Source organism: Ambystoma mexicanum, chromosome 5q (genome assembly GCF_040938575.1).
Source record: "Ambystoma mexicanum isolate Mex_15411 chromosome 5q, UKY_AmexF1_1, whole genome shotgun sequence".
Lineage (NCBI taxonomy): Eukaryota > Metazoa > Chordata > Amphibia > Caudata > Ambystomatidae > Ambystoma > Ambystoma mexicanum.
In genome coordinates, this window is record NC_090933.1 from 1,263,702,265 (window position 1) to 1,263,719,459 (window position 17,195).

The following is a 17,195-nucleotide window of genomic DNA, read 5'->3' on the forward strand; positions in this document are numbered from 1 at the left end:
CTGTAGGTTCAAATCCCGGTACGGTCCACTCAGCCTTTCATCCTTTTGCGGTCAATAGTACAAACTTCGGTTTGGTGATAAGTGTGATAAATATGTTCCATGTACAGCGCTTTGCCAAAAGTGCTAGATAAATAATCATTTGACCATGAGATTAGGTATAGAATTTATCATGGAGTCATTGCCTCTCTGCACTGTTGTATAATAACATTGTCATACCATTAGCTAGTAATAGCTCAAGGAAATGAGGACTTTAAACATCAAAAGACAATTCTGCTATCGAACCTCAAAACACACAATGCAATTCAGGTTTGCTCTACTATGTAATTGACTGGGTTTTTTTTTTTTACATTTAAAATATATACAGGAGATCAAATGGCCAGACTTGGAGAAATATGGAAACGTGTATTCTGTCACAATGCAGAAAGCTGCCACATGGAAATGATTTCCATACAGTTTTTGCAAACGTCGGCTGGATGTCACATACATTTTACTCTCTTGCAAAAGAAGAAAAGTCATTCTTACTCCCTTGACATCACATTTACTCTCAAATTTTAAAAATAGGGAGTAAAATACTGCCACCTTAAAATCTTAACTGCAGCACTGCGTAAATGAATTGATGAAAAATACAGGGGATCAAGACAGTTAAGGCAAGGAAAAAAGTGAGACGTAGATGACGAGAATGCAGTGTAGTTCAGAATTCAGAATGAGAAACATGGATGCAAGCGGGTAATGGAGACATGAAATAAAGGCAGAGGGTTGAGAGAGGGTGTGATGCTGGAAATGCATTGGAGGGACAGGGCCTCCCTGTCCTTGTTCTGTAATCCGTTTTCATGTGTTATGTATTGTTTACTTCACAGAGTCCATGTGGGACTCGTGGCAGTGCAGCTCTTCCTATTTTTGGTTTGGTGTACAGACCCATGGGATACCCTTATGGCACCCATGGGTGGGGGTATGTTTTTGGGCACCTGTGTGTGGCCCACAGAGCAGGGTAAGTGCTTGTGGCATCTCCATGCTGAATTTGACAGGTGCTCTGAGTATCCTCCATTTTGGGGATACCCAGGCCCTGCCATTGGAATCCGTTGATTCCTGACAGGAAACAAGATGGCCCCTGTGGCCTCTTGCTTTCTATAACCTGTTACCTTGTTTTTCCCAAAGTCCCGGGAAGCCCTGCCTCGGTCCCTTCCTCCTGACTGGTTGTTGGGTGGAAGTTCCATATATGGTAATGTGGGGGGGAAGTCCAGGCCAGAATGGCTGGAGCCTTTCTAGTGACTGTATGTTGTGGGTACACCCTCGGGGTGGGACCTGGGTGAATGGAGTGGATGACCAATATGCACTTCTTTGTATGGGGGTCTAGGTTCTGGAAGACTGAGACAGCCCTGCCCAAAACTGGTATGAATGCAGTGTGTAGTGCTGAATGGCTGAGTACTTGTCCCAATACCCATTCCTTGTTGTGAGTGTCTCAGAGAGAGGAGAATGGCCGAATGCACTGTAAGCCTGGATGCCCTTCTGAGTGATTGGTTGCCTGAGTGTAACCCAGCAGAATGAATGAGAGACAGAACAGTATAACTGGGGCCTCTCACTGCTAGAATTCGTTCAGAAGCTGAAGTCGAAACTGATGCTTGATCTCGACCGCCGAGCCCGAAGAAGAAGGTGAACTGCTGTTACCTTCATCGCATTATGAAAGCCATCGTGACGTCGAGACTTATCCGAGTGAGGACCTGGCTAGGAGACCTCTTCCAGAGCTACGAGGGACTATCACGCACCACTAACCTTCGCCGAAGCTCCCTGGAAGTCAGACCCTCGACAGGCTGCCGACCCTCGACAGGGACCGCCGAGGAGAACGAAGAGAAGCACCGGACATTCTGTCCCCGTTGTCAAGCAGGGAGGCCCGTCAAAGCAGTTTTGCCCAGAAACGGGGACCGCTTGATGCTGAATCGCCGACGACTGGAGCCGCAACGCTCCACCTGATTAAGACACTTTGAATCCAAGGTCACTCTTGCCTCACTGCCGACCGCTTTGTCCTGCTGGAGAGAGTCAAGGCCGCTGACATGCCAAGGAGTATCTGCTGATGGGTTTCCCGCCACCCAAAGACCGCAGAGACACCGGACGACTCGGCGCCATTGCTCGGCAAAAGTTCTTCATAGACTCTTTGCGGTAACAAACTCCCGTCGTCGACGTGCACGGCAAGCCTCATCTTCGCAGGACGTCCACGACCGATCATCGATGAGCACCGCCAGGACCAAAGCTGCTGCCTCAACGCCATTGTTCACCATTTCTTTGAGGGATCTTGACAATCTGTGGCTCCTGCCTTAAAGGGAGCCACCGAAGAAGGATCCATCGACGACCCAACGTCCAACTCTGCTATTCCAGGTACATTGGGGTGGTAGAACTATTTAGTAGGAAATAAGACTCTTGTGAACAATATATGGACTGGGCTTGTACGATACAGCTTTATTCACAGGTTGCCCCGGTGGGGAATCCTCATACAGAGCTGTGCCTGGTGGTAGGGGCTCAGGATTCTGCCAATTGTTCTAACCAACCTGCTTTCCTCCTATGTCTATTGTTGGTTCCCTATATGAATTGATTTGTGTGACATTTGACCAAAGTACAGTTGATGCACGTTAATGATATCTGATAGTAATTGTGGTACCACGTAGAACTCAGTATAAATTTGCCATTGTAGATTAACTGAGCGCAAAGTGAGTTATTGTGATTGTGTATATAACCTTGAACCTTAATTATATAAAGACTGTTATCACTAAGAGTGTGTGGACATTCCTTTGTGGGTGCTTGGGGACTACACTTTACTTAAGCACCAGCCTGCATCACCTCCTGAGAGCTAGGCCTTGATTGCTCGACCATAGCTACCGCGTACAGAATCTTGGCTGGAGTCCTCTGTGCTTCGACTCTGCCATATAGAGAGCGGAAGTACAGACCACCTACCCCCCTTTCCGTCTTTACATAGGGGAACATGGAGAAATGATTCAAATTATGGAGCAGGGAACTGAGTGTGGACGAAGAGAAGGGATAAAGGGAATTGCTAGTTGTGCACATAATTCAGGCCTCAGCACCAGAATTAACATGTGTCCATGAAGTCCCGCCTTATGTGTTGCACCCACAGATCTCCTAAGCTAATGTTCAGCAACCAAATAAAAACTAAGCAACTCTGGTTTATGCCACTTTCAGTCTCATATGGGCCACACGAGCATCTGTACTGCCATCATATGTGAAGTGCAGCTGCCTATGGTGAGGTACCGCCATCGCAGGCGTCGAAATTGGAATTCATGGAGCAGGAGATGAACGTTGGTCCTGGGTGCCACAATATCCCTCTGTCCAGGTGTCACCCATTCTGGCTCACAAGCCATTCAAGTATCAGAAAAGGCCAGCGGTCCCCCATCATGACCCGGGAGCTATTCAAGGGTCGTAAATGGCCTGGAGTCACCCATCGTGACCCGCGAGCTAGTATCAGAAATGGCCTGGAGCCAACCATCATGAGCCAGAGTCACCCTTCATAACCCAGGAGCTACTTAAGTATCATAAATGAGTTCTCATGATTGTATCTTTTTAATGGAAGGCTTAAGAAAATGAGTGCACAATAAAATTAAAAGAAATTCAAGGATTGAAATGCTACTTTTCCATGGCAAGTTAACAATGAGCGATGCATGCGTCTGAATAGCCACAATGGAGTGCCTGAAAGATGGTGAAACTGTCAGAATCCTAGTCCTCGGATTCATGACTCACCTGTTTGCTTCTTGTGGTTTTCTTCTTTGAGTGCGCAGGTTTCTTTTTCCTGGATGAGAGTGCCTTGTAAAGGTAGGCTCTGGAGTCTTCTGAATCCAGTCTGCTGGACTTCGGAGAGACGCTGAGGTTCGCGGCTCCCGGGCGCAGAGACGCTGAGGCACGGGTACGTTCAGTTGTTCCAGGAAGAGTCCAGGAAGAAACAAGGATGGAATCAGGATAAGAATACAGGGAAAAGGGGTTCTGAGAGAGCACTGGGGAAAGAGGTAACCAGGAATGAAAGGAATTGGCAACCAGGGCTTACGAAGGGAAAGGGCTAACGCGAGTACACAACTTGCCAGGTGAAGGGCAGGCAAGCAGAGCGTTGACACGCGCGGAAGAGCGACTGTTTTCAAGGAAGTATGAGGTCCGCACGGACAACTAGACCGCTCCTGAACATAGCGTCGGCCATGTTGAATGTGACTGCAATAAGTCTATTGACTGAGGGACCAGGCAGACCAGAAGGGTCGATATCGACGATACATGACAGAAATTTGGTTTTTGCACACAGTGGCATGCACTCCAATGAAGACACAACAAGCCACGTGTCTTATTGCTCTTTTGATTGGCCTTTCGCCATATTCGGGACCGTTTGGCGGGTCCGCCATTTATTGCTAGGATCCTTTTGGTTTCCCTTTGTACATTATAGTTATTTTTTTTTACATTTCCTGCCCGTCAGTTCTTCTCACTTGCTTCTCCCCCACCCTCATTCAGTCGTTACAAATCTTTGCCGTTACAATTCTGCCACTCCATCTCTGTTGCGGTCTCTCTAAGGGAAACATTTTCATTGCCACCACATCTTTTTCACGATGCCAACTCACTTCCTCTTTCACTATTTGCTGCAGAATGAGATGCCAACATTGTGTGCAGTAAATCTATTTCCACATGGGTTGCAAATAATAACTGTCTCCAGCACAAGAAGTCATCGCCTTTAAAATGGTGTTCTAGAGGTTTCCCAACGCACCTTTTATACCAATCACCAGACACCTGCTTAATGCCAGATATGTCTAGTAGTGTGGCCTCATTTGGCCTCGGCAGACCCAAGTAGGTTGTTGTAGGTGTTGATATTAAGCAAACAAGACTCTTCCAGGTTACAACCAGGTGCCAAATAACTTCTTGCTTCTAGCCATTTCGAACCCAAACCATATGACTGGTGTGGCATATGATGCCCAGTGCCACATAAAGCCATAATATTGCCAGGTCCATTCTCTAGGGAGATGGGGGATGCCCAGGGAGACACCCACTCCATCATGCAAACCCCAGAGGCGGTACAGAACGGATCTCCAGAATTCACCAGTCTTTCTTCTGAGACCCGTAGACTATAGGCCCCATAACAGCAAGGGAGAAATGTGTGTCATGGGAACTGAAGGCGATGGTCTAGTGCTGCCAGCTTCAGATGGTATTCTCGCTGCCGCGAGGGAAGAAGCCACCTTGAACCGGCCCCGAGTCAGAGTTCACAACTATAGAATGTGGGGTAAATATTGCCACAAGACAAAAGGAAACTACGTCTGGCTAACTGAGGCCTAAAAAGTGCAGAAATACATTCTTTCAAAGCACACTGTTGGCTGGCAGACTGAAAGGCCAGCATGTACATTTCAACACTGCTGAATACCCCAACAGGGTTGTCAGAAAAAGGAAAAACTAAATTAAATGGCCCTGTATTCAAATGACTAGGCCAACACGTCTGAGTAAAGTTTACTAAAATAGGGCTGCAAGGAGAAACGTGTGCATGGAAAATGATACTACTCTGCAGAAGTGAATTCAAAAGGCACACATTAAGGAAACTGGTGGCTTGTCAAAATGGTTTTAAAATAAACTGTGAGAATGAGGGTGGAGAACAATATATTTTGTATTTCAAGACATTTACGGCATGGTGCAGGGGAAAACCACATAGGATGAGCTCAAACATTAGAGCAGGCCTCATGTTTGTTTGTTTAATTGCAATGCGCACCAGACCCGGGGGTATCAGGGCACAGTGGAACCAGAAGAAACATGAACACTTTCAGCTTATAGTTGCAGAGGTTACAGAGAAATTACAGACGAGATACACTCAGGAAACATTGTGCCAGCTATATACATGCATATAAGAGTAGGCGTCGTGTAATTACATAATTAACAGGGTTCAAATCAACATAAAAAGAATTGCTATATCTATGTACAGTTAGGTCTAGTGGGTAATGCCATGCAGCATTAAAAAGCAAGGTCAGCTGCTGAGCGGGTTAGTGGCCTTTATCTCTACGCCATATAATGGTGTTATGTCCGAAGTTCAGAAAGGTTTGATTCGCCCTCAAGGAGGGGTAGGGGGGTTCCATGACTGTGCTGCTTTGACCAGGAAACTGCTCTCCCCCACTTTTGTCAGTTTAAACCTAGGTACGACTAGACAATCTGCATTAACCGTCCTGGTGGCACGGCTAGAGGTTTTTCTGTTAATTCTCTCCACAAGGTAGCGAGGTGCAGCGTTGTTCAGGCGTTTATGGGTTAATGAAGCGGTTTTGATCAGGATTTTGTCACTTGTGGACAGCCATTTGTTCTGTCTCCTAGCTTCTGAGATGAGCTGTTTTCTGGCAATCCCCCGTGCCGTTCTCCACGCATTGTTCTGAAGAATTTGGGCACCAGGGAGTTGCAGTAATCCAATTTGGACACAATTAGGGCTTATGCCAGTATGGTACAACTATCGTTGGATAGAAAAGGTTTGCCAGCCCTGATCAACTTGCATGTGTATGCTGAGGCTGAGACCATGGCATTGACCCGTTTAGCGAAAGTGAGGGTGGAATCTAGGTAGAAACCTAAGGTTTTTACCTCTTTGGACACTTTAATAAGGTTGCCATCGATGTTAAAGGAGGTGTATTTATGGCCCAGTTTGAGGTTGAATGAAGTCCTCAGTATGAGGAGCTTGGTTTTGTCATCATCCAGGCAAAGAGTGGGCAGCCATCCATGCCTGGATCTGAGTGTCATCTGCATAATTAGTGAAGGTGACACCAAGAAGGTCTAGATCATCAAATAGGTGCTTAGTAAATATATTGTACATTGTGGGTGACACGCGGGAAACCTGTGGCACACCATATGTAATAGGCATGGGGGTCTGCCACCGCTGATGGCAAGAAGACTCTCATAGTACCATTGTTCAGAAAGGATTGGATCCATGCTATGGCATCGAGTGAGAAGAAAGCTGCTGAGTCAAGGTGATTGAATAAGACTTTATGGTCCACCAGATCAAAGGCGGCCGAAGGTCCAGGAGAAGTATCTGTGTTCCCCCTGTCCTTAAGTTCGTCAATCTGGGTTTTAAGATCAATCAGCGCAGTTTTAGTGCCGTGTTGGGATCTACAACCAGATTGGAGGATTCCTAAGAGCTGATTGGACTCGAAATAGTCCTGTATCTGGATATAGGCCACGCAGTCTAGAATTTTGAGTAAGAAAGGCACTGTTGCGTTGGGCCTATAAGTAGTAGGGATAGAAGTATCTAGTGATTGATTTTTGAGGAGGGGAAGGACCCAGTGGTTTGGGATGGTGCCAGTTGCGAAGGAGGGATTAATTAGCTTGGTTATGAAAGGTGCGAGGTCTCTCGCAGCACCTTAAATAAATTGGGCTGGGTACTTGTCTCCCTGACAGTTTGATGGTTTAAGGGATAGCAGGATTTTTTCAACTTCAATGATTGAGACTCTTGAAAAGCTGAAGCGTTATGACGGTTTAGTGGAATGCGTGGGAATACTGGCAGGTGTGTCTGGATTTTGTAAGTTTGCTTTTTTAATCGGCAATCTTTTTCTGGAGAAGGGATATTTTGTTAGTTAAGGCATTCTGTATATTAGAGCACCAGAGTTTGTCCTTCACATGATTATCTGCCATGGGTACAGGGGCTACCAGTTCTTTTAAGATCACAAAGAGTTCCTTTGTACTTGAGTTTGCTTGCAGAATCCTATTGTTATACGTTTCCTGTTTGGTATGCATTATTTCTTTTTTATATAGGGTCGAAATGTTTATACGGTTGGTTTTGTTTTCATCGGATGGTAGGTGTCTCCAGATGACTAAAGGAATTGCAACATTCAAAAATACTTGTTTTCAGTGTATGTAGTGAAGCTGTGATAAGCCGAAAGACCTTCCTCCATTAACTTATAAAGCCCTGCCTTCTTCCTTTATCTGAAAAACTCTTGACGCTCACAAAGCCAAGAAAGGGACAGAGCTTGTGCCGGACAAAGGTTTTATTAGAGTAAAACAGATGGCCAATGTGCAATAAAAGACCTGGCTAATAGATGTGAACTTTGAATAATCCTCAAGAATTGAATTCAATTTGTGGTCCCTCCCTGGGCTGGCTGACAGATGACATGCAAAAGACGTCACATGAGTTAGGGGAGGGCGTGAAGCCTAGCTCTGTTACGGAAGATAATAACATACGTTCAGGCCTTGCAAGAATGTTAATGGATTTATAGCAGCCTAGCTCAACAAAGGAACAGATGGCCGAGATTACATGTAAAGTTTCTTAAAAGAAACGTGAGGTTAAAGTTGAAATCATTCATGTTATTAGAGAGTGACATAGGTTAATAGGGAGGATATTAACCCCAATATTCACAAAAATGATTCAGATATGCTCGAAAAATGTATGGAAAGCCCTATCTGATGAGATAACATGGATACAAAATTCCACCTTGAGAACTAAAGTTATAAGCTGAAATGTGATGATAGCTGTCCAGAAAATGTCACGAAACAGATTTGGGCAGATGATAGCTTGTTGATTTAGATATCTGCCCAACAAAATCTTGTGTTGATAACTGGTATATTTGTTGAATAAATGACAAAAATCTGCGATTCGAACCTTCAACAAAGTGCCGACGCTAAACACATTTCATTAAGTCTGGCATGGTCTGACCAATATATATATATATATATATAGTTTATGATGCTTATTTGTAGATTGCTATGTTGTAGATTTTAGCTACAACTGTAAAACTGTTGAGAAAGAGAATTCAAGGGGATGGAGTCAAACTCCCACAAATGGAGCCTAGTAACTAAAAAGGGACCAATCAGAGGAAAGTAGATGTCTAATCCAGATCAAGAGCCAATAAGCTGATCATTTTCTATATTTTGTGGGTGGGGTTTCAATTTTAAAAGGAGATGCCCAATGTGAAAGAGGGAGAGCTGAGTGGGAAGTGCTGTAAACATTGATGGAGGATCAACATTGCCTGGGAGGTGGAGGAAACCAGGAAAGAGACTGGGGCTGGGTTCCATACAAGGAGAGACAAATAGCGGAATGGATGCTATCCATCACCAATATTGTAGTCTGACCAGGTCCCTGTCCTTTACCATGAGATGACGTCCTTTCCTGAGCACAAAACCCAGAGCTGTTCAATGCAAGTAAACGTGTCCAACAGAGCCAAGTATTTTGGAGATCTGAGTGAATACCTTCCCCTTATTTAGTGAGTGTGGTACGGAAACAGATCCCTAGCATTTTCTTTTACCAAGTAATAATTTAATTCCCCGATGGCCAAATGGCACAGGGTGATTTTGTTGAATTTCGAAAACATGCTTCCAGTACTGATAAAAATATAGTCTGTTAAAGTAATTGGCTGCTCCCATTTTCTTTTTGCCAACCCCAAAATTCCCTAAAGTAGAGGGACTCGTGAAAAAAGAAAATCCCTACTGCTGGCCATTCCCCAGAGCCTGCCTTAAAGCAGAGGGGTGTCCATAGGATTTGTGCTGGGGCAGAGAAGTGTCTTGCCAAATTAAATAGAGTGAAGTCCTGGATCTAAAATCATTCCCTCTGCAGAGAGTGGGAGAGCGGCTCCTGATAGAAGAGATGTTCACTGCATAGTGGTGAATTGAATTGATATTTTATTTCTATTGCGCTCGTACACAAGTGTTTCAGAGCACGACAAGGCAAGGGAGGAGAACAGGGGAGAACAAAACAACAATCTTACTAGGCCCAGTGACATTGAGAACGCGCAAGTGCATGGGAGAGGGGAAAAGTGCATGGAAGGGGGGGCGAAGTGATAAGTGCGGAGCAACGGAGAAACAGATAAATAGTAAATAAATAAATAAATAAATAAATAAAAAGGCAAACAAACAGTGGAGGTGCAGCCAGCAAGTGGCAATTTAGGTCTGATAAGTGCAGGAAGAAAAGGGGTGTGAGACTGTATGGGTACAGATACAGACCCCAGTGCAAGGGGTGGCCCGGAGGCAGTGCAGGAGGGTGGCAGGGTAAGCAGGTACCTGGGCCCGGAGGACAGAGGGTGGTTAGGTGCACAGTGCCGAGAGAGAACAAATCAGCTGGGGCGAGAGGGGCGAAGGCAGAAGCAAAGAGGAATGTCTTGAGGTGCTTCCAAAACAGAGATAGTTCTCAAGTTTCAGAGTGGCAGGGAGGCTGTTCAGAGGGAGGCCCCAGCCGAAAACATATCTACCCCCCCCCCAGCTGTTTCTTTGAAAAATGACTGACCCCAATGGGGTTAGAGGTAGAGGAGCGAAGAGCTCGAGCGGGGAGGTGAAGGAGAAAGGGTTTACTATATATATAAAAAGTGTTTTGTTATTAAAAGTCGGTTGTGCTAGAACACTTAGCAGTTCAACATATGTTAGGAGTTAAAATTAAAGAGCACTGCACGTGTGAAATGTCTTTGACCAATAGAAAAGTGTTTCATGTTATGCAAATCAAACTTCATGTAAACTATACTGCCAAGCGCATGATCCTGTCATGTTTGAAGGTGCTGCATGATTCTATACACAAAGGGATTTTTGTGAGCGACACAAAAGTATTTGCAAAGTTTAATTGACCTGCGTGTTTTTCTACCCAAGACCCAAAATTAAAATTGTATATGTTATTGTGCAAGGGGTTCTTTTTTAGTTAAAATTGGGTCCAACATGTTTGTAATGAAGCTTTGTTTTGTGCCACGGAGTAAGATGGTGTGTTGTGTGATTTTGTGAAAATATAAATGTTCCCATTTCTTAATAAATCTATATTCTTTCTACAGACGGGTCTGATTCTTGGCTTCTCCATTGCTAAAGGGTGGGGATCAGACGTGGTGTTATATGGTTCACAGACAGGGCTAGATTGAATTATATCCACATGTATATATGGGCGTGGTGCTTTGATTGGGGGGGGGGTTGAGGGGCGAACTCTCTGCAATCAATTGTTGCCACATTGACCAAAAAAGGTATGACATATAAATGTATATCAACTTGTGGCGCCATGCATGTGTTGGGACTCGGCAAATGCCAAGACACGACCTGGAACATGAGCTGGAGCAGCCTGTGAATCCTACAACTGCAGCACAAACCCCTAATGACAGAGAGGGGACACTTACACCAAGAGAAGCAATAGAAAGAGGACCACAGGCCGTCATGACAGCGATGCCTGATTCCAAAATGGAGTTCATCAGTTTGGACGGTGCGGCATAAACGCAGTTTCACATTAATCACTGCCTGCTCCAATTAAACATGGAGATCAAACACAAAAGGGAGGAGACAGACCTTTAGGCGGTGGCCAATCATGTTTCACCAAGCCAATGGAACAATGGCCCACGAATCAGAGTGCACCTATAAAAAGAGGCAGACACCTGAAGTTGAGAGTGTAAAGAGGGCCTTCCAGAGAGGTGTGTTGCGAAGAGAGGTGTCAGAGAAGGTGTGCCAAAGAGGATTAATCTGCCACCATTGGCTAAAAACCAGATGGGGCAACTAGTTAGTAGCAGCTTGAACTACCAAGTAGCAGAATGGACTAGTTAGTAGGCGACTACGCAGGAGGTGGCCGAGCAAAGCGGACCACAAGCTAGACCAGGCCCGGTGTGACTGAGGAGGCTGGACTCAAGGGCAGGCAGAGAACCTGGCCCCAAAGACCAGCAGGTGCCAGGCCTTGCTAGGGAAGTCCGGGAACAGCCACTCGGGGGCATTAACCGAAATCCTGGCGCGTGCTGCACGGCGATCAGCTACGCAACTAAAAGGCTCGCATAACACAGGTAGGGCCGGAAACAATCCCACCTGAAAGTACTTCCATAGTGGGGTGAATCCCGATCAGGAACCAGCTCCGAACTCTAGAGCATGGGAGATGGTAAAAAGGACCTGACCCGGTTGCTGTGTGCAGGCCAGTCCTCTTACCAGGCGACGATGAGAGGTTTAACTGGACAGGAGTATATGATAGGGTTTATAACACGCTTAATACCCATAGGTTTCTAAGCGCAGACCCAGGGATAGAACCTGTGTTGCTCCGCATTGTCTTGCTTCCAAGGCAAGCACGTGGCCCTTGAGCTATCCTCCCGAGTAAGAAGAGACATGCTGGGCACCTTACACTCCCCGTGGCTGTGTGATCCTGGGCGGAATGTAAGAGATTAGGGACGGGCCTCCAGACACTAGGCCCCTCACTGAGTTTCCTGCATCCCACTCCTCCGAGTTACCTTCTAATGCCCTCCTCTTTGTATTCCCTCCCTGAATAGGCGCTCGCTCTCGCAGACTATGGAAAATAGGGAAACCTCTCGTCCAGGGTGTTTTGTGAATCCCACCCATGACGCTGCACATGTATGCACAGTCTCACTCGGGACAGTGGATCCACATCCAGTCTGCCATGCTAAGCAGAGGTTCCTGCAGAGCTCACCCTCACTCAGGACGCACTCTGCCCAACAGAACGGGGGTCCCCACATTGCACTGCATGTCCCTAACCTTTGTACTGCTCTGTGCAAATGTCAAAGATTAAAAACTCCCTTCTGTTTAATGCATTTCCCAAGGAAGCTGAAAAGCTCAGATTCCGGTCATTTTGCAGATATAACACAAAACTGCAAGTTGCAGCCTATTCGTGGCAATGGCCCAAACCTGAGGGAGACTGAGTCATAAAAGGCCCCTTCAGGTACAAACCAGGAGGAAGAGCAGTAGCAGGAGGTGGGAGTATTTGTGGCACCTCCACATGGCAGACGAAACAGATGTTAAGAGGAGAGCAGAGGTGCTGGGACCACAGTCGTGCGTCGAACAGATGCCGGTCTCTCCTGTCCGAGACCTTGATTGCAGAGGTTGCGCAGCGGGAAGTGCTGGGATTGACTGCTTTTCCCCAGAGGACCGCAGCTGCAATTTGAAAGCTTTCCTCATTGTCAGTCGGGCTCTGGTGGCAGGCGAGCACTGGAGAGCTGTGGGAGCGAGGAGAGCTCCTTTATAGACCGGCGCAGGCCACAGTACGCCGAGAAGGAGAGGTTGCCAGGCCACGCAGCAAAGCAGAAGCAGAGGACCTCGAAGCAGCAAGGCGAACAGACACACACGCCTGACCCGGTGAGTTCACTAGTAGATTGTGACACCAGAGCACTCCGTAAATACCCGCTGGCCAAGTTTGGGTGCCATAAGCACAGAAACAATCAAAACAAAGTGAAATGAGTACTGAATGGATAGAAAGCAGACTAATCATTCTTTTGCAAATCAAGCTCACTCAAAAAAAAAGCAGGTGGCAGAATATGAACTTAACCATTAGATAACTCGAGAAACCAATACAAACAACTATTGCCAAAGCCAAAAGAGAATCATATCAAGGCATGTTAAAAAGAACAAACATTGTCAAAGCCAAGAGGGGGCAATTAAGAATCCATGGGGTTTGAAGAACCTATTGCCCACATGTAAAGGAGGTCATAAGAGGAACTGGCTTAAGCCCACATTGCCAACGCCCAAAAAATGTAACAGTGAGAAAGAACCACTGCCAGCATTTGGTTAATGTTGAAGTGGGAAACGAGTGGCAGGTGATTTTCAGGAGAAGTGGAGCATAACCTGCATTAATCACAAGTGTGGAACAAACAGCACCAATTTGTTTCATGTTTTCCCAGAAGAAATACTTTAACTTGATGTTGTGAAGCAAGAGACATTGCTAACGTGTTGGAAGCTAGCCTTTAAAACAGAGGCACTTGTAGTTCGTAGTTTTATCCTGTCCTGGTAGGCGAGTACACCAGGGCAGAGGACCTCATAGTAGTAGGCTTGACAGGTGAGTGGACCAGGTGGAAGTCGTTGAAGTATTGTGGTGTGGTTAAACGTCTTGAAGAAGTGGCAGAACCACTAAGGTATTTTTGTGAACTGTTACAGAAACATCTTGCCAAATTAATATCGTTGAAGCAAGTGCCGAGGGAGCTGTTGCAGAATCAACTAACATTGTTTTTTAGTGAACTGTTGCAGGATTAACCTGACAAAGACATTTTAGTTGTTTCTAATGAACTATGGAAGTATTCTTGGTTTATAAAAAGAAGTTGTTTTGAACTCATCACAAGTGGAACGAAGAAAACTTTGTTGAACATAAGTTGGAACTTTTGTTGTCAAGTTAGAACCAAAGGAACTATAGTGGAAGTTTGTTACAAGACAGGATTTCCTTATCCGTTTGGAACTGTTTAATAGAATCCCGCTTGAATCCGGGGAAGGGGAATTCACCCAGATTTATAAGGAGAGACAGCAATCAGGTTGTGAACATAACTGGTGTGGTTGTTTTTATTAACTGCCATATATTAGCATGTTGAGTTGTTATATGAACAAGTGTGAGGGACAGAAACCTTTTTGTTAGAGGGTTTCCAATAGTTTATTTTAGGCAGGGAAATCCTCGTTCGTGTAGGGATAATGAGGTATTTATCCAACCTTGATAAAATGGCATTGTTTTAAAAATCTTCACAAAGTTGTCCATCCCCACATTTCTGACCCCTCACAACTGTCAATCTTGGAATGATAGTCTGTCAGAAACTAATTCATATGCTTAGTCTAGTATTGCCATTGCAAAATACATGGGAGGAGGTAGGAACAAAACACCTGTAACACAAGACAAGTGGTCCGTGAGCCCTCAGACCAAGGCCGCCTGGTCACACCACAATGTGCCAGTACGTACATTATAAAACTGCATTGTCCAATGTCCCTGGTATCATGTATAGGGAGGGGAAGAGATGCACATGGGGCAATGTACCTGGTATCATGTATATGGAGGGGAAGAGAGGCACACGGGGCAATGGCCCTGGTATCATGTATAGGGAGGGGAAGAGATGCACACGGGGCAATGTCCCTGGTATAATGTATAGGGAGGGGAAGAGATGCACACGGGGAAATGTCCCTGGTATCATGTATATGGAGGGGAAGAGAGGCACACGAGGCAATGGCCCTGGTATCATGTATTTGGGAGGGGGAGAGATGTCCAGGGGGCAATGCAACTAGTATCATGTATAGGGAGGGGGAAGAGATGCACACGGGACAATGTCCCCAGTACCATGTATAGGGAGGGGAAGAGAGGCACAGGGGGCAATGCCCCTGGCATCATATATAGGGAGGGGAAGAGATGCACACAGGGCAATGTCCCCTTATCATGTATAGGAAGGGGAAGAGATGCACACAGGACAATGTTCCCATTACCATGTATAGGGAGGGGGCAGAGATGCACACGGGGCAATGTCCCTGGTATCATGTATAGGGAGCAGGAAGAGATGCACATGGGGCAATGTCCGTGGTATCCTGTATAGGGAGGGGAAGAGATGCACACAGGGCAATGTCCCCATTATCATGTATAGGGAGGTGGAAGAGATACACAGGGGGCAATGCCCCTGGTATCATGGATAGAGATGCACACAGGGCAATGTCCCTTGAGCCATGTGTAGGGAGGGGGAATAGATGCACGGGTGGCAATGGCCCCATTATGTATCGGGAGGGGGGAAGAGAAGAACAGGGGTTCAATGCCCCTGGTATCGTGGATAGAGATGCACACAGAGCAATGTCCCTGGTAGCATCTATAGTGAGGGGAAGAGCTGCACAGGGGGGCAATGTCCCTGATATCATGTATAAGGAGGGGAAGAGATGCACACAGGCAATGTCCCTGGTATCATGTATAGAGAGGGGGAAGAGATGTAGAGGGGGCAATGGCCCTGGTATCATGTATAGGGAGGGGGAAGAGATGTAGAGGGGTAATGGCCCCTTTATGTATAGGGAGGGGGAGAGATGCACAGGTGGCAATGGCCATGGTATCATTTATAGGGAGGGGAAGAGATGCACACAGGGCAATGGCCCTGGTATCATGAATAGGGAGGGGAAGAGATGCACAGGGGGCAATGGCCCTGGTATCATGTATAGGGAGGGGGAAGAGATGCACAGGGGGCAATGGCCCTGGTATCATGTATACGGAGGGGAAGAGAGGCACACGGGCAATGGCCCTGGTATCATGAATAGAGAGGGGAAGAGATGCACACTGGGCAATGGCCCGCGTATCATGTATAGGGAAGGGGGAATGGATGCACAGGGGGCAATGGCCCTGGTATCATGTATAGGGAGGGGAAGAGATGCACACTGGGCAATGGCCCGCGTATCATGTATAGGGAAGGGGGAATGGATGCACAGGGGGCAATGGCCCTGGTATCATGTATAGGGAGGGGAAGAGATGCACAGGGGGCAATGGCCCTGGTATCATGTATAGGGAGGGGAAGAGATGCACAGGGGGCATTGGCCCTGGTATCATGTATAGGGAGGGGGAAGAGATGCACAGGGGGCAATGGCCCTGGTATCATGTATAGGAAGGGGAAGAGAGGCACACGGGGCAATGGCCCTGGTATCATGAATAGGGAAGGGAAGAGATGCACACTGGGCAATGGCCCGCGTATCATGTATAGGGAAGGGGGAATGGATGCACAGGGGGCAATGGCCCTGGTATCATGTATAGGGAGGGGAAGAGATGCACACTGGGCAATGGCCCTGGTATAATGTATAGGGAGGGGGAGAGGCACACGGGGCAATGGCCCTGGTATCATGTATAGGGAGGGGAAGAGATGCACAGGGGGCAATGGCCCTGGTATCATGTATAGGGAGGGGGGAAGAGATGCACAGGGGGCAATGGCCCTGGTATCATGTATAGGGAGGGGAAGAGAGGCACACGGGGCAATGGCCCTGGTATCATGAATAGGGAAGGGAAGAGATGCACACTGGGCAATGGCCCGCGTATCATGTATAGGGAAGGGGGAATGGATGCACAGGGGGCAATGGCCCTGGTATCGTGTATAGGGAGGGGAAGAGATGCACACTGGGCAATGGCCCTGGTATCATGTATAGGGAGGGGGAGAGGCACACGGGGCAATGGCCCTGGTATCATGTATAGGGAGGGGGAGAGGCACACGGGGCAATGGCCCTGGTATCATGTATAGGGAGGGGAAGAGATGCACAGGGGGCAATGGCCCGGTGTCATGTAAAGGGAGGGGGAGAGATGCACACAGGGTAATGTCCCTGGTATATGTATAGGGAAGGGGGAATGGATGCACAGGGGGCAATGGCCCTGGTATCATGTATAGGGAGGGGAAGAGATGCACAGGGGGCAATGGCCCGGTGTCATGTAAAGGGAGGGGGAGAGATGCACACGGGGCAATGTCCCTGGCATCATGTAAAGGGAGGGGGAGAGATGCACACGGGGCAATGTCCCTGGCATCATGTATAGGGAGGGGAAGAGAGGCACACGGGGCAATGGCCCTGGT

At 47.0% G+C, this 17,195-nt stretch overlaps 1 protein-coding gene across 4 annotated transcripts in view; it reads right to left on the reverse strand.

Moving 5' to 3' along the window:
• The window catches only part of LOC138498003 (alanine aminotransferase 2), a 454,912-nt gene that overhangs the window by 251,361 nt on the left and 186,356 nt on the right, over positions 1–17,195 (reverse strand). Inside the window, exon 1 of one of the 4 annotated variants that reach the window (XM_069621783.1) lies at positions 12,601–12,995. The exons of the other annotated variants lie outside the window; for them this stretch is intronic. Coding sequence (XP_069477884.1) covers positions 12,601–12,828 — 228 coding nt within the window. The 5' untranslated portion in view covers positions 12,829–12,995. Of the gene's footprint in view, positions 1–12,600; positions 12,996–17,195 lie in introns of those variants that run through there. 4 annotated transcript variants of the gene reach the window in all.